Source organism: Pteropus vampyrus, unplaced genomic scaffold (assembly GCF_000151845.1).
Source record: "Pteropus vampyrus isolate Shadow unplaced genomic scaffold, Pvam_2.0 Scaffold343, whole genome shotgun sequence".
NCBI lineage: Eukaryota > Metazoa > Chordata > Mammalia > Chiroptera > Pteropodidae > Pteropus > Pteropus vampyrus.
Window position 1 is genome coordinate 104,180 of NW_011889124.1, and position 25,109 is coordinate 129,288.

At 50.7% G+C, this 25,109-nt stretch overlaps 1 protein-coding gene and 1 long non-coding RNA gene across 6 annotated transcripts in view; both read left to right on the forward strand.

Moving 5' to 3' along the window:
* Positions 1–2,250: 2,250 nt before the first annotated feature.
* LOC105304454 lies at positions 2,251–5,313 on the forward strand. 3 transcript variants are annotated; one of them, XR_002776882.1, is made up of 3 exons: positions 2,251–3,500; positions 3,884–4,008; positions 4,417–5,313. It is a non-coding gene; the product is annotated as an uncharacterized LOC105304454 (long non-coding RNA). The 3 variants fall into 3 exon arrangements; XR_002776881.1 differs by having other exon boundaries at positions 2,251–2,482; XR_002776883.1 differs by lacking the exon at positions 2,251–3,500 and adding an exon at positions 3,515–3,769.
* A 9,812-nt stretch (positions 5,314–15,125) lies between these two features.
* Positions 15,126–25,109, forward strand: part of SNX8 (sorting nexin 8) — a 32,370-nt gene continuing 22,386 nt past the window's right edge. For all 3 annotated transcript variants that reach the window (XM_011378516.2, XM_011378517.2, XM_023522383.1), the window contains exon 1: positions 15,126–15,273. In XM_011378516.2, coding sequence (XP_011376818.1) covers positions 15,180–15,273 — 94 coding nt within the window. In that variant the 5' untranslated portion in view covers positions 15,126–15,179. The remainder of the gene's footprint in view (positions 15,274–25,109) is intronic.

Below are 25,109 nucleotides of genomic sequence, written 5' to 3' on the forward strand. Positions count from 1 at the left end.
TGTGCTTTCAGGCTTGGCGGTGCTGATTTGGGCCTGGGCCGCGTGGTGTGCAGACGAGCCGGGAGCCCAGGCCCGGCGTGGATTCGTGTCCAGAATCAGGGCATCACTCACCAGCTCGCTCCTTTCTAGGGCCCTCTCCACACTCCGAGACCCACACAGGCCTCTGTCCTGGTGCTCTGGCCAGACCATGGGTCTCGGCGTTAGCTGCCTACACTGCCTCCGCACAGCCCTGTGACTGGAGTACCCTTGAGGCACAGCCCGGAGAGGAAAGTGGGTGTCCCCCGCACACACTCTTCAGACCTCAGGGGCTTACTTCCCAGGCCCCCCGCCCAGCGAGACCGCTTCTGTGGGAGTCCGGCCTGCAGCGCGCCCCCGTGGCTCTTTGCACAGGCCGCTCGCAACGCCCTGGTCCTGGGTTCCCGGTCCCCGATCCTCGCAGCGCCGCAGGCCCTTGGGCTCCGGACACCTGCGACTCGGGTTCTCAGACGTGGAGCTGTCAGGGATGGCGATGCATTTCATGTGTGTCACACCTTTGTCTTTATAACTCTATGGATTTGTGTTTTGCTGCATATACAGCATTTAACCTACATATAGGTTTTTATACATAAGTAAGAAAATTATATGACATTTTACATATGTGTTAGAGCATTTAAAATATAAAACAATACCACATGCATAAAATACCAGTATTAAATATATAAACATATAGTTGAATATGTATGGGTAAATATAGAGTAAATGTATATAGGTGAAACTAGGTTAAATGTCTATATTATAATAAATTTGTGTATAATATAAATTACATGTGGTACATGGTATGAAATACTATATATAGTAAAATAAATCTATAAAAATCAAAGGCACAATAAAAATGTACAGTGAAAATTTACATTTAGTGTATATACGTACACATATAAGAAAATATATAACAACACATATCACCAAACACCATAATGTATTTTCATGAACTTTATTTATATGTATTATTCTGAAATTTGCACTTTTTTCATCATGTTTATGAGATTCATTTTCAAGTACAAAGCTACAGCTCACATTTTCACTGCCAAATAGCATTTCGTTGTAGACTGCACCCTAGTGTCTTGATTCATTCTCTGGTGGAAATGTGGGTGGTTTCAGTTTTTTGGTGTTGCAAACGGCGCTGTGAGGAGCGTTCACTCACACGTGCAGGTGTCTGAAGCATACGCACACCAGGGCTGGAATGGCTGCTTCCAGGGAGGGGCATCTCCAGTAAAATAATGTCGGATTATTTCCAAAGTAGTTGTGTCAGCAGGTCAGCTTATTCCCGTAGTGACTTCAGAAGAAAGCTAATGATGTCACTGCATACATTTGCAATTCTTAAAATGACATCACTGTTAAGAGGCTGTAGGTCAGTACTAGACATTTACAAGAGTTTAGAACCCTAAAGCTGACCAGCTATGTTGCTGACCGTGTGTCGCTGAGCCGGTTCCTTCACATCCTTGACTGTCTTAGGCCAGCTTCCCAGAAGCAGCTGGGATGGGGGTCTTTGTGCAGGTGATTAATGAGGGTGTGCTCTTGGGGATGGTGTCGGGGGCAGGGGAGGGAGTCGAGCTGAGCTCTAGCTTCCTCTGGTCCCTGGAGCTTGGAGCATGAATGGCACGGGGAGGCAGCGGCCAGACTGTGCCCATAGTGGCCAGCTCTGGCTTAAGGTTGCCAGGAGGGCTTGGGTGTGGGCTGGGAACAGTTTTCTGAGAAAGTGCGACTGGGATGCACCGGGGACCTGGGTGGGGGGTGTCAGCTTCGCCTGCTGCACCTGTAAAACGGTGGCGATTGTGCTCTGTTCTGCCTCACAGGATGGTTATGACACAGTCTACACAAATAGTTTCATAATTTACTTCTTTTCACTTAATACTATCAATATCTTTTCCACATTTTTATGTAATATTTTTAATTTCCGTTCTAAAAAATCATTGAGTAAATACAATGCGGTACTCTCGGTTGTATCCTGGAACAGAAATAGGGCGTCAATGGAAACATGGGTGAAATCTAATGTTTGGAGTTTAGTTACTAGTAATGCACTAATGTTAATTTCTTAGTTGTGACAAATGTGCCATGGCCATGTAAGATGTTAACATTAGGTTTATGAGAAATCTCTGAACTACCTTTGCAACATTTTTGTAAATTTGAAATCATTCCAAAATAAAAAGTTCATTAAAAATTATTGAGACTCAGATATTTACACATCCATATTCATAACATTATTCACAAAAACCAGAAGGCTGAAGCAACGCAAGTGTCCACTGATGGATGAATGGATGAACACAGTGGGGCCCATACACAATGGGATATTATTCAGCCTTGGAAAGGAAGGGAATTCTCACACCTGCTACAGCATGGATGGACCTTGGGGTCTTTATGCAGAGTGAAATGACCAGACACAAAAGAACAAAGCCTGTGTGATTCTGCTCCTAGGAGGACCCCGAGTAAAATTCAGAGACAGGAAGTAGGTGAGAGGGTTAGGTTAGCGTTTAATGGGGACACTCTGGGTCTGGGAGGATGGTAAGTTGCAGAGATGGTGGTGGTGACAGCTGCACAACAGTGTGAATGTGCTTAAAGCCACTTACGGTAAATTTTATCTTGTGTATACTTTACCATAGTATTTTAAAAAGAAAAAAGTAATAATTGAAAGTCATTATTTGTGGTGGTCGTCTTCTTGCCGGCGGCTGGGTGACCTTGAGCTCTTGGTGACAGGGCTGTGCGCTGTCTTGGGTACATTGCCCTCAGGGGCTCGGGAACTTGTTGGGAACCTGTTAGGAACGGCACGTGCGGAGACGGCGCCGGCCTGGCCGCCAGGAGGCGCTGCGGCCCCTCGTCAGTGCGAAGCTGGCTCGTCCCCGACGTTCCCCAGGCAGGGGCGCCCAGAGCCTGGGCCCGGTCACTTCTCGGGAGCTCCTGTCTGCACGAGCCTGTCGCTGAGCCGGCGAGCAGGGAGCAAGGGAAGGCGGTGGATGGACTCCGAGGGTCAGATGCAATCCAAGTCCTGCAGCCGCCTCCCCAGTGACTGAGCCCGCCCACGGTCCCTCGGATGCGGGCGTGGTCAGGGGCCCGGGGCAAGCTCTCTCCTCGAGCCTGTGTGTGTCCTCGATGCCACGCGTCAGTGCCACTGCATGAAAGAAGCTCGCGGGGTCCGTGCACTGGGAGGCCTCCGCCTCGGGCCTCCCAGGGCTCGGTCCCGGGCGGCCACCGCGCCCTTGGTGAAGACGGCAAGGCCTGGGGAGCACAGTTGTGCCCAGGTCCCGGCAGCAGGAGGGGAGGGGACGCGCCGCGCTTAACAAAACGGACCTTGTGGAGCTGCGCTACTGCCGATGGCCTCGGGGACCGTCGTGGCGGGTTGGGCGGCTCCTGCACCTGCTCCGGCCACTCACCGCTGTGCTTAGAGTCTGCCCTCGTTTTATCTTTCTGGGGCTTTAACCCGAAGCAAAGTAAAGAGTAGATGCAAGCACCCACTGACCTACATCCAGGTTTTTAAATATTTACATTTTACCACACCTGCCTCAGACTTTCTAATGAAAAAAAAAAAAGGATCCGAAGGCCCCTTCCTCTCCCCTAAATTCCATTTCCTCCCTGCTCCTCAGAAGAAGCCATCATGTGTCCATAAGTAACATAGACATTGTTTGGGCATTTTGATTTTTACTTTGTTTGTTTACAGCAGAAAAAGAATAGCTTTATTCGAAGGGAAAATAAAGCAACAGGACACTTCTAGACATGAAAGCAGCCGAGGAAGAGAAGGGTGACTCAAAAGGCTCAAGGGCTCAAGGGGCCTGTTTGGCATTTTTAAATGAAATTTTTAATGATTTAATTGTAGTCGCACAGGCAGTTGTAAGAAATAATCCTCTTTGGTCAGGTTCCTTGAATGACGCAGAGCTGTTGTGTAACGTTGCAACCAGGATGCTGACGTCGGTGGGACCCGCAGACCGCACTCAGCTTCATCAGTTTTCCTGAGCTCATCCGTGTTTTGTGGTGATGGACGTAAGTAGGATGTTATGCCCAGCTTCCCACGGTGCCCTCCCCCGAACGATGTCCTCGAGGTCTGCCCATCTCGGTACATGGCATTCCGCTCACCCATTGTATTAATACCCTGCGATTTATTTCTCATCCCACATTGACATCACAATGGGTTGGCTCGGGGTTTGGAGATTATGAACAGTACTACAATGCAGTCTTGTATTTGTCTCCGTGAGCTGTAGAGAATATGACCAGAAGTGGAATTTCTGGTCGTAGGATGTCTGCCTTCCAATTCTCTTCGATATTAACAAATTGTCCTCCAGAGAATCAAAACCCACTTTCACTCCCTCTAGCAGCCTAGGAATATTTCTGTTTCTCCTCACCGTGTGTGCCTATCTCTTGTTTGTGTTTGCATTTCCTTGATGTCAGCAGATGTCTGATTTAAGCAGCAGAGGAAATTATTAAAAGCAATGGAATCTCCAGCAGAGCTGGGAACCCAGGCTCAGAGCGAAGCAGACAGAAATTTGCAGCTCATGCCAAGAACTGGCCAGAAGACATCTGTCCCATCGCCAAGTCCCAGGGATCAGCTCACACCCGTCACCACGGTCAGTAGCCCCTGGATGTTGGTGGAGGCCCACAGCCTCTGCCTCTACATGTGGGGAGCAGGTACTGCCACAGCCGTGAGTTGTCACCATCGCGGAGGCCTTCCGTTCCCTGACCCCAGGTCCCTTCCCATGTGAACCTGGCTGGGTGCTGCTGACATTTCACCTTCTACATGGGAAGAGACTTTCTTGGAGGAGGGGAATTCTTCAAACGTAGAAAGAAAGGTTTAGATTCCGAATGGTCGAAGAAGAATAGTAAGCATCCACTACACCTAACTAAGGTCGAACGTCCTGCATGTGTTTATTGGCCTCTCAGATGTCCTTCTCAGTGAATTACGCATACACAGCCTCTGCTTCTTTTGGGTGGTTCCTCTTTTTCACATGGACGTGGATGAGTTCTTTATAAATTCCAGATTATAACCTTGAAACCCATTATATGTGTTAAAGTACATTCTTCCAGTCTGTGGCTTATCTTTTCACTTGTCATGATGTCTTTCATCATACAAGCTTGTCATGCTGGCACTTAAATTGTCAATATTTTTCTTTATCGTGTGTGTTCTGCGTGACTCCCTGGTTTGAGAACGTGGCTAGATGGGTTATTTGCATTAACTCTTATGCTGAAAACAACTAAAATGCTGGATAAAATGTAAAACCCACCTTATTCAAATCATTGAAGAGCTGACAAGAAAATAAAAATCACTATAAATAAAGAACTACAGTTACTCTACATAAAGAATTAAAATCCGAGGGAAAGCGGGAAGAATACCAAGGGCCTCTACCAACCTGGGTGAACTTGGACTTCAGCTAATAGCCTCGCCATACATGGAGAAGTTAAAGACCAGGGTCTCCAAGGCGTAGGGAGCATAATAGAAAATGTATTGTCCTTTTGAAGTGGGACCACCAAAGGCTACGTGTTCCTAATATATATCTCCCCTCAGGGGAGGAGGAAGCGATGTTAAACCTGCACTTCCTGACCACAATAGGGATTGTAAGGGATGTCGACCTGATACAGGATAGACCTAGGGAGCGGGGAGCTTATTTTTAAGAAGCTGTAACCATCAGCCAGCCCTCACATAGATCTGTAGCCCAAACTGGGAGTCCCCAAAACCATGAGCTTCAAAAGCAAAGTGGTCTCAGACTGGTACCAAGTACCTAGGAGAAGCAAATGCAAAATCTTAATTTTTTAAGTAATAAAGGGGTTTATTTTCCTGACATCTAGAGATGATCCCTTAGCTAATTAATTTTCAACCTTTCATGTTTTCTCATGTGTGCATATGAGTATATATTTCTCTTTGAACATTGCTTCGTCTGTTTCTCGAGTTCTGATAAGCAGTACTTTCATTGTCAATTCCACATTGTATTTCATTATGAACTATTTCACATTTCCACATACGTAGGAGATTTTTGGTTAGCAGTTTATTGGTACTTTTTATTGAGGTGCAGTTTACTTAAGGGCACCTATCTTAAGTATCAGAGATCAAGCGCTTTGACAAACGGGTATGCTAGTGTAACTGACAGCTCATCTCTCACTCAGGCCACAGAGTTCCCCCATGTGACCGCCATCCTGATTTGTTTTGCTACACTTTAGCTTTCCTTTTTCTGGATCATCATATAGTTGTGCCTGTTCTAGAATTTTAGATAAATGGCAAAATAGGTTTACTCTGTCTCTGGCTTCTTCAACTCAGCAGTGTTTTGGAGATTCGTTCATGTTGCTGCGTGTCTGAGCAGTTTGTTCCTTTTTGTTGCTGAGTCGTGTTCGTTGTATGACTACATGACAACTTGCTTATCTGTTTTGCTCCTAACGAACACCCGAGTTGTCTCCAGTCTCTGGTGACTGTAAATGAAGTTGCTGTGGACATACTTGTACAAATCTTTTTGTGTGACTATGTTTTCTCTTGGGTGTCAAATACATAAGAATAGAATTGCTGGTTCATAGGTGAAGGGTATGTTTACCTTCAATAGACGCCGCCAACGTCCTCCCGAATCAATGGGCCATTTAGCGTTCCTACCGACAGCACGTGAGGATTCCGGTGGGCTCACGTCCTCTTCAACGTTTGGTTTTGTCGTCCTTAGTTTGAATGATTCTGGTCAGTATGGAGTGGTAGCTCACTGAGGTTTTCATTTGCATTTTCCCAATGTGGCATTAAACACATTTTTCAAGTGCTGATTGGTGATTTGTATGTCTTTTGTGAAGTTTCGTTTAAGTCTTTGGTCCAGTTTTTTATTGGGTTGTCTTCTGGATGTGTGTCTTTCGTTAGGTGTATGTCTGACATAGATTTTTCTCATAGTCTGTGGCTTGCATTGTAATTTTCTCTTTGGGGTCTTTGGAAACCCAGAAGTTTTGAAGTTTCTCTGAAATCCAATGGTTTTCCCCGCCCCCCCTCTTGGGCTTTTGCTTTTTGTGCCCTTCTGAGAAGACTGTGCCTATCCCAAGGTTTTTCTTCTTTTTTTTCACTAGAACCTGAATTTAAGTTTTACATTTAGATCCATGATCTGTTTTGAGTTAGTTTTTGTCTACACCATGAGAGAAGAGATGAGGTTCATTTATTTTTCCAAATGGACAGTCCATCGTTCAATAAAATTAGTTTAAGAGACTGTCCTTTCCTTCACTGGGTTACCTTGGCAGCTTTCCTGAAAGTCAAGTGACCACATATGAGCGGGTTAATTTTCGGGCTCTCTGCTCTGTTCCATTGACCTGTTCGTGTTTCCGTATGAATACCACATCGTCCAGATTACTTCAGCTTTATAAATACCTTGAAATCAGGTAGTGAGCGTCCTCAAACTTTGTTCTTTTTTAAGATCATGTTGATTATGCTAAATACTTTGCTGTTCCGTATAAATTTTATAATTAGCATATACCATTCTAGGAAAAAAGCATGCTAGCATTATAATGAGAACTTCATTGAGGCTGCAGATTAATTTAGGAAGAATTGACATCCTAACAATATGTTAGTATGAATATTTTTGTCTTCTTTAATTATTCTCAACAATGTTTTGTAATTTTCAGTGTAAGAGTTTTACCCACAGCTTTTAAAAATTATCCCTAAATATCTCCTTTTTTATACTTTCGGTATTTTTTTAAAGTTCTTCTAATTGTACATTGTTAGTACACAGAAATAGAATAGATATTTAGATTTGATGTTATCTTTTCAACCTTGCTAAATTTATTTACCAGTTTTAATAGTCTTTCAGGATTTTATAGTATTTAATATATTTTTCTCCAATGGCTTTCCTCTCCTGTCTGTGTGCATTTTGCCCTGTTTCTTGCTTCCCCGGGTCTCGGCCAGGCCTCCAGTGCGATGATGAGCACAAGCAATGACTGAGCACCGTGCTGGCCTTCTTCCCAAGCATTCAATGTTTGATCATCGTGGCCCAGACGCCTAGCTCATGAATGGATGCTGAATTCTTCAAACACTTTTTATGCATCTATTGAAATGATCTTACAGAATTTTCTCTTGTGTTCTATCAATATGGTGTTATGGGTTGAACTGTGTCCCCACAAAAGATAGGTTGAAGTCCTAGCCCTCAGTACCTAGGAATGCGACCTTATGTGGAAATGGGTCTTTGCAGATATAATCAAGTCATGATCAGGTCGTTAGGTGGGCCCTAATCCAATCACTGGTGTCCTCATAAGAAAAATTGCCTTGTGAAGATGGGGACACACAGGGAGAAGACAGCCCTGTGACGACAGAGGCAGGTACTGGAGCAGTGTGTCTGTAGGCCTGGGAACACCACGGGCTGCCAACAAGCCCCAGGAGCTCACAGAAGGCTTCTCCAGATTGAGTGAGCTCCGGGGGCGGTGGCCCGCCAGCCCCGTTATTTCAGACCCACAGCCTGCGGAAGCCTGACGATGCATTTCTGTTGTTTTAAGCCACCCAGTGCTGCTTTGATATGCGGCCCTTGGAAACTAACGCAGTGGTGAGTCACCTTGATGGGGTCTGCAGCATTCACACTGGATTCCACATCGCCCTGTTTTATCTGTCCATATGTCTCGCTGGACTGGATTTGCATATGTGTTGTTAGGGGTTTTGTGTCTGTGTTAGCGAGGACTGTTATCTGTAGTTTTCTTGTAATGTATTTGCCTGATTTTGTTACCAAGGTAATTTTCTTCTGACAAAAAGAGTTGGGGAAATAGGGGGTTTTTTTAAGACCCTTTTTTTTTTTTTAAGTGCAGTTTAATGTTCCCGACAAAATTAGGAAGGGGAGGATGGAGTTTTCCCAATCTTCCTGCACCCGCGCAGACACAGCTTCCCCATTTGGTCAGCTTCGCTCTCCAGGAGGGCGCACCTGTCGTCAAGGGCGCACTACATTAACCTCTCATCGTCCCCCAAAGCCCGCAGTTTACCTTAGGGTTCACTCTTAATGTACATTCCATGAGTTTGGACAAATTGGGGACATGATTTTGTTTTTGAATTTCATTTTCCATTTGTTTGTTGCTGCTACATGAAAATACAATTGGTTTTTGATATCGGTCTTGAATCCTGCAACCTTGGTAAGTCCACTTATTCTAAGTTTAGTTGAGTGTTTGTTTTGTGTTTTAGATTTCTGAGAATTTTCTATATTCTTCTATATACACCTTCCTGTCTCATCTACATGCCTTTTCTCTTCTTGCCTATTCCACGGGCCACGACCGCCAGTCAACGCTGAGTGGAAGAGAGTGAACATCTTGCCTCATTGCTCACTTAGGGGAAATGTAAAGTCTTTCACTATTATGTGCAAAGTCAGCTTTAACAGGTGCTCTTTATCAGACTGAAGAAAACTCCTTATAGTCTTAGTTTGCAGAGAGGTATAATCTTGAATGGGTGTTGAAATTTGTCAAATCTCTCTGCATTTTGTTTTGCATTGTTAGTATTATTTTTTCCTGCATTTTACATTTCCTGCATATGAGATGGTCGTATGGTTCTTCTGTTAACACAGTGAGTGACACTGATTTTTCAAATAATGAAACCAACATTACATTTCTGGAAGAAGCCGTACTTGTGTAAGATTGCTATTACTTTTTTAGAACTTCAGTAGAATTCACAGTGAAGCCATCTGAACCAGTTTTGTTTGTAAGGAAGTTTTTTGCTGGTTTTTAAATTACGGTAAAACACACATAACATAAAATCTACCACCTTGACCATTTTTTAAGTGTGCAGTTCGTGGCATTAAATACTACAAAAATGTATTGTCTTACATTTCTGGAGGTGCCAAGTCTGAGATGAGTCTCACAGGCTTAAAACCTCGGTGTCGATGGGGTGGTTCCTTTCGGAGGCTCCGGCAGAGAGCCGTTCCTTGCCTCTTCCGGCGTCGAGGCTGCTGGCCTTCCCGGGCTAGGTCTGCATCCCTGCGGTCTCTGCCTCCAGTATCGCCCGGTCTTCTCCCCAGCTCTCACAGCCTCCTCCCCTCTGACACGCACCCTCGTGATTGTATCGGAGCTATCTGGGGAGTTCAGGTAGACTCTTCCTGTCTCAAGACTTAACTTCACACACCTGCAAAGCCCCCTTGTCTATGTAAGGTTCTGGGGATTCGAACCTCTTCAAGGGGCCATTATATATCCTGTCCACCACAACCCACACACTGGCTCCCGAAGAATCACATCGTCCAATGTGCAAAACACACTGGTCCCTCCTGACATCCAAAATCGCATTTAAATCCCAATCACCTCACGGTGCCAGACCTCCCGTCTAAGTGACATAAGTGAGCTCTGAGTGAGGCTCTGTACTGTTCATCCAGAGGCAGAATTCCTTTCCATCTGCGTGGTAGGCACAGGATAATAGTTACAGACGTTCCCCTTCAAGAAGGGAGAAGATGGGAGCGAAAAGGAATGTGGGTCCCAAGCCATTCTGAGATCCAGAGGAGCAACCGCAGGTAGGTTTCAGGGCCTGGGAGTTACGCCCGGGGCCCGGGGCCCGGGGCTCCGCCCGAAGAGCCGCCCTTCCTTTTTCACGCTTAGCTTGTCAGCCTGTTTCCTGCCTGTGGAATTCCGGTCTTCTCCCCAGCTCTCACAGCCTCCTCCCCTCTGACACGCACCCTCGTGATTGTATCGGAGCTATCTGGGGAGTTCAGGTAGACTCTTCCTGTCTCAAGACTTAACTTCACACACAACTTCACTTGAAGGATATATAATGGTCCCTTTCGGTCCAAGCGGTTAGCGTCTCTGCTCCTGCAACAGACTCTAAAACCACGTTGGTCTCCCAGGTGTGTCATTAGCAAAGAGGCTTTGAGCAATTGCGCGTCTGGAGATGGCACACACCTAACCTCTTTGAAGAGCCCCCGTGTGACTGGATACTCTGACCTTTGTCCCTTCTGAGGCACACCGTGGCTTTCTCCCCGGGGTCCGCTCTCCTGCAGTGAGTGTCCGAATGTCATTGTCTTCCGCAATCCACATGGGTCCTCCCCCGTAGGCCTGCAGGACCTGCCTAGCTGACGTTTCCGCCTTTTTCCCTCGTTTCCTTCTGGGCGCCCCCGGAAGTGCCTTTACTGCCCGTGTGTCCCCTGCCGGTCCGTGCACGACCGCCGAGGCGCAGGTCTTCGGCACCAGGCCCTCTTCTCTCGAGGCCACCAGCAGCCTCCGCTAGGCTTTCCTCTTGGGCGTCTCAGAAGTTTTCATCGCCCAATTCCAAAGCCAGTTCCACACTCCGAGGGGTGTTCGGGCAGTACCCCGCTCCCCCGTGGGCCCAGCGTGTTGCAGGGTTCACAGCTGTGTGGATTCGCCGTGTGACTGCACAGCAGGCCGTTCGCTCCGTCTGTTAATAGGCAGCGGGGCTATTTCCGGTTTGGAGCTGTTCGAGGCTCCTCAGAATGAGCCTTCCCGGTGGCCGTGCGCTTTCCTTCCTCTCGGGTAACTCTCTAGGCGTGGGAGTGCCTCAGGGTTATTCCAGTGTGGACGGGCAGCTTACGGCTGCTTCTAAGGCTGGCAGGGTATCCCTTCACCATTCCTGATTTTATCTGGGAAGTTCGGCTCCATTTCCCACCCTTGCTGGGACCTAAGCCTTCGTCTCCTGTTGCCTTAACCCGGGTCCCTAAGACCTTTGTGATTGCTGGTAGCTCTGTGAGTTGTTTGGCTCAGCTTTAAGTTATGTTCATCAGCATCACTTAAAGTTTGCCCTCTGTCTGGCCCCGTCTTGCTGTTGACTCCAGCGGTGTATTAAAAACATTTGGGGGGGAATTTTAGCTAGTACTCTCTGCTTGGAGGAGGGGAGTGTAGTCCCGCGCCAGCTTGAACCATCACGGGAAGTCTCTGAGTAAAACCCTGGCCTCTGAGGAGCAGCTTCTTGGAGTAAGTCATGCTGACACATACGTTTCACACACAAGCGAACTGGAGCTGAGGGAAGTCGCGTTTGTGTCCAAAGTCCAGTTGGGGCAGCTGGCACTTTAAAGACTTCTAAACCTTCTTGGGGCGCTTGGGGTTTGTGAGCAAATCTTCACTCCGGCTAGGAATTTTAGACGAAATCCTTGAGAGGCAGTGCCTGAGAAGGTGTCTCATAGTGTCACAGAGGGGTTTTCGATTTCCTGACCTTCACAGGGTCAAGCGAAATGACACTGGTTCGGTCCCTAGCACAGTGCCTGCCACGCAGTAGCCATTGCAGTGTTCGGGGCTGTTGATACGACTAATGAGAGTGTGAAGATTTTCTCTTTTAGAGTCTGTCCCCCACCCCCAGCGAGACTGAGAGAGCTTTGGCGGCTTCTGCATCCAGCCTCCTAAGACAAGGGGTTCCAGGCAACGGCATTTCCTGACGGAGACTGGGGGAGTGACAGCCAGCCCCACGGCCCGGCATGCCGCAGGGCTTGCAAGGGCGGCCTCAGGTCCTGCAGTCCTTCTGTTGAGCGGCTGGGACCTTAGTGACCAGCCCTTTGGCTTTGGTTTTCTGCAAAGTGGACATGACTGTACATCTCTCTTGTAGGTCTCCTGTGAGGAGCAGATGAACTCCAAACAGAAAGTGCCTAAAGAGTGCTCAGCACCGAGTAGGTGCTCAGTAAGCGTGGTCACTTAGTGTGGTTGCTGCGTGGCACTGTCCACCAAGGAGCCCTGGCTTTCTGTCTCCCAGGCACATGGCAGTGTCGCGCTTCTGAGTCTCTCGTGGTGGGCAGAGCCAGGTCACCAGTGCTGGCCCATGAGCTGTGAGTAGAAGTGTGTGTGTCACTTCCAAGCCAGAGCCTCCAACTGCTCTCCTGTGGTCATGGCGGCAGAAATTCAAGATGGTGGCTGCTCTGTTACCCTGGGTTTCTGAGTGACGACGATGAGTGTGACCCTTTGCAATTTCAGGCCACTGAGATTTGAGATTGTTAGCGCAGCATGACACAGCTGTCCTAATACGTGAACTGTTGTTCATATTTCTAGGACATACTCCTCAGGGCATTTTAGTGGCTCTTTGGAAAGATCCCCAGCAGGACTGGGAAGCCCTCGCATTTTCCTCGGCTGACTGCAGCTAGCCCCTTTCGGCACGCCCACCTGCGTGGGGAAGCCCCCGCCTCGGTGTTCGCGCTCGCAGTTGTCCGTTTGCGCAGATGGCTCTCATTTTCCAAAATGGAAAGCAATGCACTCAAAAACAGATGAACAGTTGGATTCTTGCCATGAATCAAAAAGCCTTTAAAATCAGAAATTCCATTTTCTCTGTGCTGTTCCTTGAAGGAAACAAACTGTTAGAATTAGGCTCCTTTGCTGAGAACCTGTAACTAAGAAGAAGCAGGCAGATGTATTTCAGGACACCTCCCAACGCTTTCTAGCTGTTGGAGATACTGGGCGATGGAACCGACACTGGTAAGGGCCGAACCCCCTTCTGGAGACATTTAGAACCATCGGCTCGTCCACCCTTCCTGCCAGAACACCCGCATTTCCATCTCTATCGCTCACTTCGCTGTGTGGAGTGAGAATCCTGCGGTGTTCGTGCCCCAATACTGTCAGGGACCCAGAGGTCGGGGACCTCACCTGGTTGTCCCCGTGTGCCTCCCTCGCCTTCCTCCCCTGCTGCCACACAAATCCAGTGCCTAGCACACGCTCAGGAAATGTTTGAGGACAGAACACACTTTCCCACTTAGAGCAGTGGTCTTCCACCTGGCTGCACATTAGAATCAACCCAGGGAGATTATTTTACAAATCCAAGTCCAGGCCACACCCAGACCAATTAAATGAGAACTTCTGGGGCGGCTTCCAGGCAGAGTATATCTGAATGCTCCCTAGATGATTAGAAAGTGCAGCCAAGATCCAGAACCACTGAAATCAAGGCTGTGTGACCGTGTGTCACAGGTGTTCAAATAAAATACTCAATATGTTCTCCTTGAATGATGTCTAATTTTAAACTTGTGTAATGCTTTACAGTTTCCAAAGTGCAAAGAACTTTTAAACATTTAAGAAAGATCTTATAATCTACTGAGGGATAGAGATATGTAGCAAATAATATCAGGAAGTTAGCTCTGTGTGTGTGTGTGTGTGTGTGTGTGTGCATGTGCGTGTGCAGTGGGGAAGTGGGGAGACCTTGAGGTGGGGAAAGTGCTGAGCACACCATTTGATGCAACAGCAGCTGAAGGGAAACCCACGGTGGTGGAAGGAAGCAAAATGAGATGAGTGTGTGTGTCACAGGCCCCTGCAAGTGTTCCACTGTGACGGGAAAACTGCTCTATGCCCATCTGGCGAAGGGGGCAGCACTTCTTGGGTTATGGCTGGGGGATGTCAGATCACATAGATGCCCTCAGTGTGGTGACCTGGAACTGAGGCAGGGTTCAGTGGCCTTAGCCAGGGGCACTAACTACTCACGGAGCCCTCTTAGGACCCAGGCAGGGGGCCAGGCTCTTGAATGCTGAGACAACCCCTGGCGTCGGTTGGCATCAGTATCGAGAGGTCTGGACCCTCACAAGGCCCTACCAGCAGCTCCAACTTCCTCTTCTTCCATTGCCCGCCGGCCCTCCCCACCAACACTTAGCTCCAGGAAGACCACCGCATTTGCAGGTGCTGGCACCTGTGCCTTCCTCCTCATTCATACGGCTTCGGCTCAGGCTCTACCCCATCCAGGGTCCCTTCACCCCGCAGGGCCAGGGCCCCTCATATGCGGTGCTCCCCTGCAGCCTTGTTTGGGAACAGCCAGGACACTTCCTCCATTCTGGTCCCGCGTCCGTCGTCCATCTCGGGGAAGGTACCCATGCGTCTTCGTACTGCCAGCACCCAGCACGGGCCTGCCTCACCTGCGGGCGGCAGCCGGGAGACTGGAGTGTGAGCGAGTGGAAAGCAAACGAATGAGTGAGGGTGAGTAAATGCGCTGATGATGACGGAGTGAGCTGGTGAATGGGCAAGCGAATGCGGGACAGGGGCGCGCGTGCGTGGGTAGACGAATGAGGAAGTGGCGAGGAAGCGGGCGATGGGGTGAACGTGTGAATGAGTGAGTGGGTGGGTGACTAATGAGGCCGGGTGGGGAGCGAACCAGTGGGCGACCGGCGCGGGCAGAGAACCGGCGGGAGCGCGGGCGGGAGCGCACTCCTGTCTTCCCCGCGGCCGCGTGGCGGGGGCGGGCCGGGGCGGGCCGTGGGCGTGGCGCGGCGCGGCGTGGGCGTGGCGCGGCCGGGCCCGGCAGAGGCGCGGAGGGCGGGCGCGGAGGAAGTCACGTGGCGCGCGCTCACATGACTGGCGGTGCGATGGACCGGCTGCCGGCGGCAGCAGTCGCGGCGGCAACTGAGGCGGAGGCAGCGGAGGAGCAGGACCCACTGGCGGCAGGTAGGGCGGTCCGGCGGGCTGGCGGCCCACCTGGGCCCGCGCCGCCCGTGACCCCGCGGCCCTCGGCTCACCCCTTGCCCCGGACGCCCGGCGCCCTCCCCGCCCCCCCGGGTCCCCTCTCCCCTCACACTCCCCGGAGCGCGCGTGGCCCCTTGCGCTGGGCTGCGTCTTCCCGGGACTGCCCGGACCCCTCTGGTCAGCGGGCCCGCCGGCCCCACGCGTCCTGCGGTGTCGCCCTGTCCGGCCGCCTGGGGCTCAGCCCCTGGACCTGCGCGGGCGCGGCAAGCCCTTTGGCCTCATCTGTAAACCGGCCATATTTCTCTCTAAGCGCTTTTCTTAATGGATGAGCACAAACGCCAGATAGCATGCTTAACTTTTCTAGGGTGCCCTATTTAAATGTCCCCCCAGCCCTCTACCTGCTGAATAGGTGGATGTTGGTGTGGCTTACTGTTTCTTCTTGGAAAGGGGGAACAAAGTTGGGGGACTCCGCCTGAGGGGTCTGGCAAGCTGTCCCTGAGGAGACTACGCTTCAAGTGAGTTTTGGAGGGCTCTTGGTTTATTCATTCCGGAGAAAAGGGGAGCCGGAGTGGCGGTGAAGCTGCTGGGCTTGGGGGACCACTGCACTGGATTAGCCTGCCGGATGGAAAGACCCCGGGGGAGTCCGAGTGTAGACAGTCCCCGCCATTGGTCTTTAGTTGTTTTCCTTTCACTCGGTGCTGTGTAGGGGAAACATGTGATGGCTGTCGCTGTTGCTTAGAACATTGTGTTCATGAAGTCATATGTTTGAGCCCAGCGTGGGCCACTCTGCCCCACCTATACCCGGGCCCCAGACTGGAGCCTTTGGCTGGGTCACACTTGGAAATGGGGGTTTGTGATTGAGTGAGAATTCTCCTTCCCCCTGGATTATCAAGCATTTCAGAGTCGCTGGATGTGGTCTCTGTAGGCGAAGGGACTTTTACCTAGGTGTTTCATGGAGGACTTCCCCACTGGCTGCTGTTTTGGTGTCATTTAAGTGAGGAAGAGCTCTCCGATACTGCCCCGGGGGACTTCCCAGGCAGTTGGCCTTCCTTGGGCCTCGGTGGTTTTATTGGGCATGTTTGTAGTATGGACAGTGTGGCACATCTCACTTTACAGAGCGCTTTCCTATAGTTGGGAGAAGTCCCAAGCGGGGTTCAGAACCGGTGGACAGCGCGTCACCTCATTCCATTCTATCTCAAACCTTCACCCGTCCTGTGAGGCAGGCGAAGTGGTGGAGCAAACCTTTTCCACACGGGCAAAATCCATATTGCCCCACATGGGCAGCTCGAAGGGGTGTGTTGGGAGCGAAGTTGGGTGGGCTCGAGTTGGGAATCCTGGAGTCAGAATGCACTTTGTCCATGGACGATATGTGTCTATCTCACCCCTTCGCAAAGGTTGATTTTCGACTCGTCGAATCACGGATGTGCAATGAATCTCCTCTGGTGTTGCGTCTGCACAGCCAGCGCCCCCATTAGTATTAGCTGTGGGGACGGTGAGGTCTAGGTCTTTGTGATACCTTTGGAAGTGTCAGAAAAAAACGCTGTGTTCACTGCAGCCTCCAGCACTGAGTCTTCTACTCTAATTCTATGAGGCGTAAGCTGTGAATGGTAACTCCCTTCCTAGGAATTTAGCTTTCAGTTATAAGATACATGGACGAACACACTTTCTTTTTTTTTTTTTTAAAGACCATTATAGTCACCCCTCTTTACCAGAGGAGACCACTGTTATCAGTTTGCGTTGGACCCTCTCAGTTCCATTTTTATATTTTGTACTCTGTACTCAGAAAACATGCACCTCCTTGTGCATGCCGCCCGTGGTTCCCTAGGGTGGCGTATTAGTCGTCTTCTGCTGCTGTAACAAATCGCCACTTTTAGTGGCTTGAGCAGCTCAAATTTATCACCTCACAGTTCCGGAGGTGAGTAGCTGAAAACAGGTGTCTCTGCTAAAATCCAGGTGTGTTCAGGGCTGCACCCTTAGTGGAGGCCCCTGGGGGAGACGTGCCTCCTGGGCTTTTCCCCCCTTCAGGGGCCTCTGGCGCTCCTTGGCTGAGGGTGCCCTTTCTCCAGCAGCCCTGAGCCAAATCCTTCCTGAGCTGTCATCCCTCTGGTTCTTCCTGTCTTTCCCCACTTGTAGGGACCCCTGGGGTTACATTGGGTCCACCTGCAAAATCCACAACTTTCCCCTGGTTTTAGGTCAGGTGATTAGCAACCTGAATTTCCTCCGTAGCTCTCATCATCACCCTTTGCTTTGCAACCTGTCAGAGTCACAGGTCAGAGGTTAGGACGTGGACATCTTTGCGGGGCATTATCCTGACGACCACTAGTAGATATGCTACGAGCAGGATTGCTGGGCCATAGGGCTTGGCACACTCCGTCCTAGTGGATACTGACACGTTATCCTCTTTGGTGACCGTTGCCAGTTTAAACTTACAATAGCAATGTATTAAAAGCACTCTTTCCCCATAACCTCGTCAACACAAAATATCATTTTTAAAACTCCCTTCAGACTTAGGAAAATTAATAAAGTGTTTCATTTTTGTTTTAATTTGCATATTCTCGATTATTAAGGAGGTTTAGTTTCTTGTAGTATTTTCACCTGGGATGACCTCTCTGAACTGACTTGATATCTTTTGCCCATTTTCATATGGGATTGTTTTTTTCTTTCTGATTTGTAGCAGTTCTTTTTGTGGTTTGGACATAAACTGTTTGTGGATTTTAAATTGAAGTTATAACTATCAAAATAGATGATTGACCAGAACATTCTGTTCCTTGACTGTGGAGAATGAGGGTTTATTTCAGGGCCTGTTTTGAGGTTATAAAAAGCTCAATGATTGTGACTTAAAATAATGGCAAAGAATGATCCCAGATAAGAAGCTGGAGGAGTTCATCACCACCAAATCAGTATCACAAGAGATGGTAAAGGGACTTCTATAAGAAGGAGAAAAATAAATAAATAAATAATATGACTAAGAAAATATCGCAAAGAAAAAAATTCTCATTGACAAAGGCAAACGCATAATAGCAGTGGATCAGCCAACGCTAGAGGTAGCGCAGTGGAATATTCCTCGGCCATTAAAAAAGGAATGAAGTCTTGCCATTCGTGACAGCATAGATGGACCAAGAGGATGTTATGCTAAATGAAATAAATCCGAGAAAGACAAATATTACACTACATGATTTCACTTATATGTGGAATCTAAAAAAAACAAACAGGCAAGACAAGCAAACTCATAGATGCAGAGAAAAAACATGTTGCCAGCTGGGAGGGGGCTGGGGGCTGGGTGAAAAAGGCGACGGGATTGAGAAGTGCAGCACTATTACGGGGCGCGAAGTACGGTGTAGGGAATGTAGTCAGTGTTACTGTAATAACTAGTTATGGTGCCAGGTGGGAACTAGACTAATTGGGGGATCACTTTTAAGTGACATAAACATCTAACCACCATGCTGTACACCTGAAACTAATATGAAATTGAATGTCGAGAGTAATTGAAAAATAAAGGTTAAAAAAAAAGAAGGGCAAAGAGTGTGCGCTTGTCTGATCGGACTCGTGAGGGTTGCGTCAGGCGCGGTGGGGGTGTGTGCAGGCTGCCACCGCCTCCTGCAGTCTCATGCACCCCGCCCTTAGAACAGGCTTCTGCTTCACGTCTGTTACCGCTCGTTCTGTGGCATTCCGTTCATTCCATCCGGTAAGGAAGCCCCGAGCCATTTGTCTTTGCAAACCCTCCTGATGCTTCCTGGCTGTGTGTGTGGGGTCAGGTCTGAACTCTGCCCGCCATCTGCTCCCCACACTGCCCCCGCCCCCCGCCCCGCCGTCTGCATGCCTGGGCGATTTCCGTGCCCTCTGTGCTCCAGTCACCCCCTCTAGCCTGCTTCTCTGCCTGCACACATGTCAGAATTCACTGCGCTGTCACTTAAGATGTATGCGTTGGACTGTGATTAAATTACACCTCAAGGTACTGTTTGTGTCCATCCTTCTCTGTCCATGACACATGTTTCCAGTGCCAGCTCCTCACGGGCAGAAACTGTTACTTTCTTCACATCCCAGTATCTAGAATGATCTCTGCTATGGTGAAGGGGCTCAGATGTTGGAATAGAATTACGTTTTTATCATAAGGTTTTCAGGGTAGTATCTCATTTTGCTTTGGTTACAGTGGTAGCTATGTGAATATTATTTAAGTTTGTGTAATGGGTTTTTAAACTCTTTCTGCCCGCCCCCCCGCCTCCCACAATTTGCAAGGTAAAATGTATCCATTTGAAGAAAGAGGAACCAACCAAAGCACTATTATGTAGAACTGATTTTGGCAGAATTTGTGGTTAGCAAGAAAGTGGTGTGTTCCGGGCAGGGGAATTCTGTTTGGGTGTTATTTTTCCTTCCTAAGAAAAATGCAGCACAAAAATGCTACTTTGCTCATCGCATTTGCTGGGGTGATTGGAAGCAGCTGAGCGTGGGCAGGGTGGCCTGCACAGCAGTGCAGGGCCTCGGCGTGGTAAGGGGGCCGACCCCGGGATGAAAGCCTTAGAGGTGCAGGCGGGGGGCCCACACCCCACTAGAGACGAGGATGACGTTGCCCTCTGAAGAGCTGCAGTGTTTTCGCCCTTCGCACTTTCTTCTTACAGAACCATTAAGAAATCATAAGCAGACTTAAGGAGCGTTTAGATGCTCTTTGGGAAAATGTCAGTATTAAAATATCGCGTAGGGCGGGGGCGTCAGGAGGGCCCGAGCCAGGTGTTCTGTTAGCTGAGCTCGGAGGGCCGAGGCCCCACTTCCTGCTGTTCTCGCGGGCAGGAGTGCAGGCGAGCACGTGGCTGGTGGGAGGGGTGTGTGTGTGGAGCAGGCGTGGGGTGGCGGGGCGTCTCGGCGCTCTTCACCGATCTGGAGTCTGTACGCTCAGCAAGCGTAAACACGTCCTGGGGCCTGGAGAGGGTCGTGGGTAGGCACGGGCTCCGAGAGGTTGTCTGAGACGTTCCCAGGAATGTCTGATCGTGTTGGTGAGGTTGTCTTCTAAGAAGCCCTATGAACAAGTTGTCACCGGACCAGACCTTTTCGCGTTGGGTGTGAACTGGCGCTCTGGGGAGCTTGTGTTCGCACAGTGACAGAACCGTATGCACCCTCGGTCCAGGGAACCCTCCGTGATCCCATCGCTTTGCGTGGCCACTGCGTCGCGCGTGGCCCCCTTTCCTGCGTGCGTGCCTCTCAGCCTTCTCCGCAGTGTCCTTTTCCCGCGATGTTGCTCTGCACTGATGAAAACCGTTTTCATAACTTTCTTTTTAATATCTGCCTAATAATGCATCAGAGAACATGATGTTTGTACTTCCAAAGTGTTAATGTCATAAACTTCAAGTTAAAGAATCTCTTACCATGTTTTCCAGAAACTGAATCACTATTGCAAACTGTCCTGACACTTGCATTTGGTAAACAGTCCCTCTCCCGCCAAGCTAGTTCCCCAGCCTAGAGGTAGCCACTGTCACCAGCTGCGCACGTTGGATCCGAGTTTTAGGAAGCTCAGTTGTTAGGCTTTAGGAGCCAGGCAGGTGTCCTTGGGTGTCCATGTGATGTCCCATTCAGTGGCTTTTTGCAAATATAAGAAGCGAGTCTCTTCGCCTTCTGCCGAGGATGTCGAAAGAAGCCAGACAGCAGCTGACCCCCGATTTACATAAAGTTCAAAACCATGCGGATGACACGTGTGATGAGACTGTATGTGAAGAGCGGGAGACACTGTGATAAGCTGTGGTCCCTTCTGGTGGGGGGTGGGGTTCGATCCACAGGGCGTACAGGACAGGGGGGCTTTCAATTTTTGACTCAGGTGCGGTTCCACATGTGCTCGTCATACACAGGTTTGTTAGGCCGTCTGTAGACATTTAATCCCATTGTTTATTTGCGTTACCTCTTTCACAGTAGAAAATGTTGGGGGAGACCCGACACCCTAGGACGTTAATTGGACTTGCCAACAACATGCGGCTTGGTCAGCAAAGGTGGGCGCGAAGGATCTTGTTTTAAAATAGTCTTGTAGGAATTTGGGGCCCTTAACTTTGCACCCCAGTTATTATCGGAGGGTGTTTTAGTGAGTTTTGTGTGTTACTGTGTTAGCATGCCCCCGATGGAGAGCGCTGCAGCTCACCGCAGCGGACCCCCTGCTTCTGCTGTGTCCGACGTCCGCGTCTGAGTGTCGTTGGCACTGGCCCAGGGTGCTGGTGTGCCCAGCTGTTTCAGGGGCCACTGGCACCTGCAGCGTGGCAGGGGGGATGTCTGGGAGCCTCATCTGCTTCTAAAAGTATCTCTTTGCACAGGCCATCTGCTGCAGAGGAAAGGCAGGTGATACCCATGACTTAGCACAGTTAGTTATCTTCAGGACCGTAATTTCAACTCGCAGCGCCTGAGAACTTCCAGTCAAGGCTGGCGGTGGGTCCTCTTTCCCAGAACTGGCCACTCGGTGCTGGCGTTGCGTGGCACCGCGTGTTCAGCTCCTGCAACGCTCAGCAAGGTCCGAGTGTGTGCCGGCTCATGCCTGCTAGTCCTCCTTCTCTGAGAGGCAGCGAATGGGGACTCCCAGGGGAGTCTGCAGAAATCTGAAGTCAGCTGAGTCGCGTGCGGCGGCGTGCTTCCCCTGAGACGGCGTGGTAGCGAGTGGCAGGTGTCCCCGCCTCTGCCTCCCTGGTGGACATTTCGTTCGGGGTGAGCTCTGCGGAAAGGCCGGTGGTGTGGCCGTGCTGGTAATGAGCCCCCCAGACAGCGTGCTGTGTGCCGGGCGCTCCACCAGCGCCCTGCGTGGAAAGCGGCCCAGCCCTCCCGGTGGCCCGGGAGGGATGCGATCTCATCACCACCACTTTACAGATGGGGAACGTGGGTCACCAGCGGTCCTGTCCACACAGCTAGTAAACAGTGGAGCTGGTTCACACGCAGGCGTCAGGCGCCAGTTAGTGGGGCTGGTGGTGTCCCCCTGCTGCAGTCACTTAGGTGGCCTCGCGTACTCACCCAGCCATCCCCTGACACAGAGCTGTCCCCTTTTTGCGTTTTGTTTTGTTGTTTTTGTTTTTGTTTTTGTTTTGTTTTTTTTACAGCGAGATGCTACATATGACCGCGCTCACAAGTCTACCTGAAGCCCTCTGTTCAGAGAGGGGGCGCACTTTACGGTGATGGCAGGGGACACAGTGGGGGCCCTGTCGGCAGGGAGATGTGTGCCAAGGCGGTTCTGCGGGAGCCACTCTTTGCACAGTTGGGGCTGAAGCTCTGGCCACGTCTGCGGAAAACGGTCCTGCAGCCTGGGGACCAGGTGTCAAGCCGAGCTTGTTTCCGGCCGAGTTCAGCGCAGTCGCTCTCAAGCAGTGGCGTCCCCAGCTCTGAAGCGAGGCCGAGCTCCCTCGTCCCGTGAGGGTCCCAGACGGCCGGAAACCAGCCCTGGAGCTGGGAGACGCCCGGAGAGAGCCTGCCTTCTTCGCATGGAGACGAGGCCTCCAGATTCAGTGCAGATTTAGCAGTGGTGGGGAAACTGCCGCACGTCTTCCCTGCCGTGACGGTCCCCACCGCCCCTGATGCGCTTGTGCCCACGTCCGAGGAGGCGTTCGCTTCCTGGTTGATGAGCTGCGTCCCCGGTTGTCCACGCTGCAGGCCGCTGGAAGGCAGGGGCCCGGTCTCCCTCCTTGCGACCCCTTTAGTAGGTTGTAAGCATTTGTTTAAATGGATCTAATCGTATCTGCCTCGGCTGTGATGTTGGGCGACTGCTTGGAAGTTTGTTGGAAACCCCTAACTTGGCCGAGATGCCGGTGCTGCAGGTAGCCTGCCCCGGGGTCCGGGCACGCTTGGTCCAGTCTCACATGTTGGAGCGTTTTCCCTTTCATGTCAAAGGGCCCTAGGAAACCTGAGTCTCTTTCAGACCCAGGGTGACTGTTTAAAAAACAAAATCCAAAAACAGATTGAATTCAGTTCAACAGAGATGGGGGTTTTTTGGGGGAGTGAGTGGGACTTTGAACTCCTACTTTGTAAGTTATTCCAAGATTCCCCAAATTAGCTAAAACGGTATTCCTTTTAAATCCTGGGAAAAGTCATCAGGCCTCCCTGAGCGTTCCCCAAACAGAGACCGGAGGCGTTTTGTGGGGCAGACACAGCTGCACAGTCCTTTCAGAGGCGGGGTCAGCAGCGGCCCCCCGCTGCCCCCTCTGCTCTGCTCTGTCAGAGGAGTATCCGACAGCTTCCTGATGTCTCAGGAGCGAGCCGGTGACGTCCCCGTTGGTCTGGTCTCCTGCTGTCGCTCGGGAAGGAATGGCCACTCACAGCCTGCGGCACCCTGTCTGTGTGTGGGTGTGAGCGGCTCGCATGTGCCCCTGGCCGCCCTGGGATGGTCCGTGGTCTGCGCGCACCAGCGGGACTTCGAGAGTCGTGGCTCTTGATGAGAACAAGAGCCGTTGTCACGTGGTCGAACACAGGGCCTGAGGGAGCACTGTCCCCAGGCCCACGACTCTCTCGATCTGTGCTCTGGGCTGGGAGTGCAGCGTCTGGCGTCCCGGTCCTTTGACCGGTGCTGCACACCAGGCGCCGGGCTAGACACCACATGTTTCAGGGTTAGAGGTGTCACGCGGAGCATCCAGGAAGCTTCCAGGCACAAAGAGGTTTCACTGGGAATGGCTTCTGCTTTAACAGTGGTCGCCGTTGCACACAGGTGTCCCAGTGCCCGCCTCCACCAAGCCAGCCGTGACCGTGGGAGGGTCAGCGGGCTCCCACTGGGGCCTGGGAAGCACGTCACTGGCCAAGTGGTGTTTGAGCTGAGTTTAGAGGCCGGAGGGAGTTCAGCTTAGAAATTCTCGACTAATCAGCACCAGAAGGCTTGGAGGAGGCTTAAGAAATTGTTATTCATACTTCGCTTCCCGGTCCAGCACGTCATCACAGCGGGACGAAGCCTTCCTGCTGCGCAGGCTGCGTAGCCACGTGGCGCGCGGCGTGGCTTATCATCGGGTGGGCTTGTGTTCTCTTGGGGGGGTCGGGTGCAGCTGTACGTCGGAGGGGGGAAGGTCCTGCCAGCAGGAGGGGGTCACTGCCCAGGGCTCGGCGTTGCGGCTCCCGCTGCCTCCGCCCTCTGCGTTAGGGCTTCTGCCCTTTGCTGGAGCTCACCGAGGCTTGGCTCTTGTCACTAGCCAGACACTACTGAGACGAAGCCGTCACCCTGCTGAGGACAGCGTGCCGGGCCTTGACAGCTTTGCGTGGCCTTCTCGCTCACATGGACAGGTTCCTTTCGTTTGGGCCACGGACGTATACGGGCCTGGACTGTGCACTGGGCACTGCTCTCGACCACTGCGACGCTTACTGTATGCAGAATTAACAGAAAGGCCTGTGGTCCTGGAGGGCACATGCTTGCAGTGGGACGTGGACAGAACTTGGCAGCCACAGTGAGTGAATGACACGTGTTAGGATGCTGTGGCGGGAGGTAGGCTGTAAGGTGCAGTGGTCACTGAGTAAATGTCACTGAGCATGTGATGTTTGCACCAAGGTTCGGGGGGGCAGGGATTGGCTGGGCGGGGGCTGGGGAAACCGTCTCTGGGAGAAGGGGCCTCGGGGCGAAGGCTCTAAGGTCGGCAGGTACGCGCTGTGTTTAGGGGGCAGCGAGGAAGCCACTGTGGCTGGAGAGGGGAGTGGCAGGGAGCAGGTGCTGGCTGGAAGGGGTGACAGGACTTTTTTGGGGTGGCAGTAGGCTCGAGGGCACCTTGCATTAAGTGATCGCCATTCTGATTCTAAGAACTCTGAAGCTAAGTTTTAGCCTTTTCTTTGTTGGTGCCACTGGAGTGCACCCAGTGGACGGCTGAGGTAAGCGCCGTGAGTCTCCGAAGTGG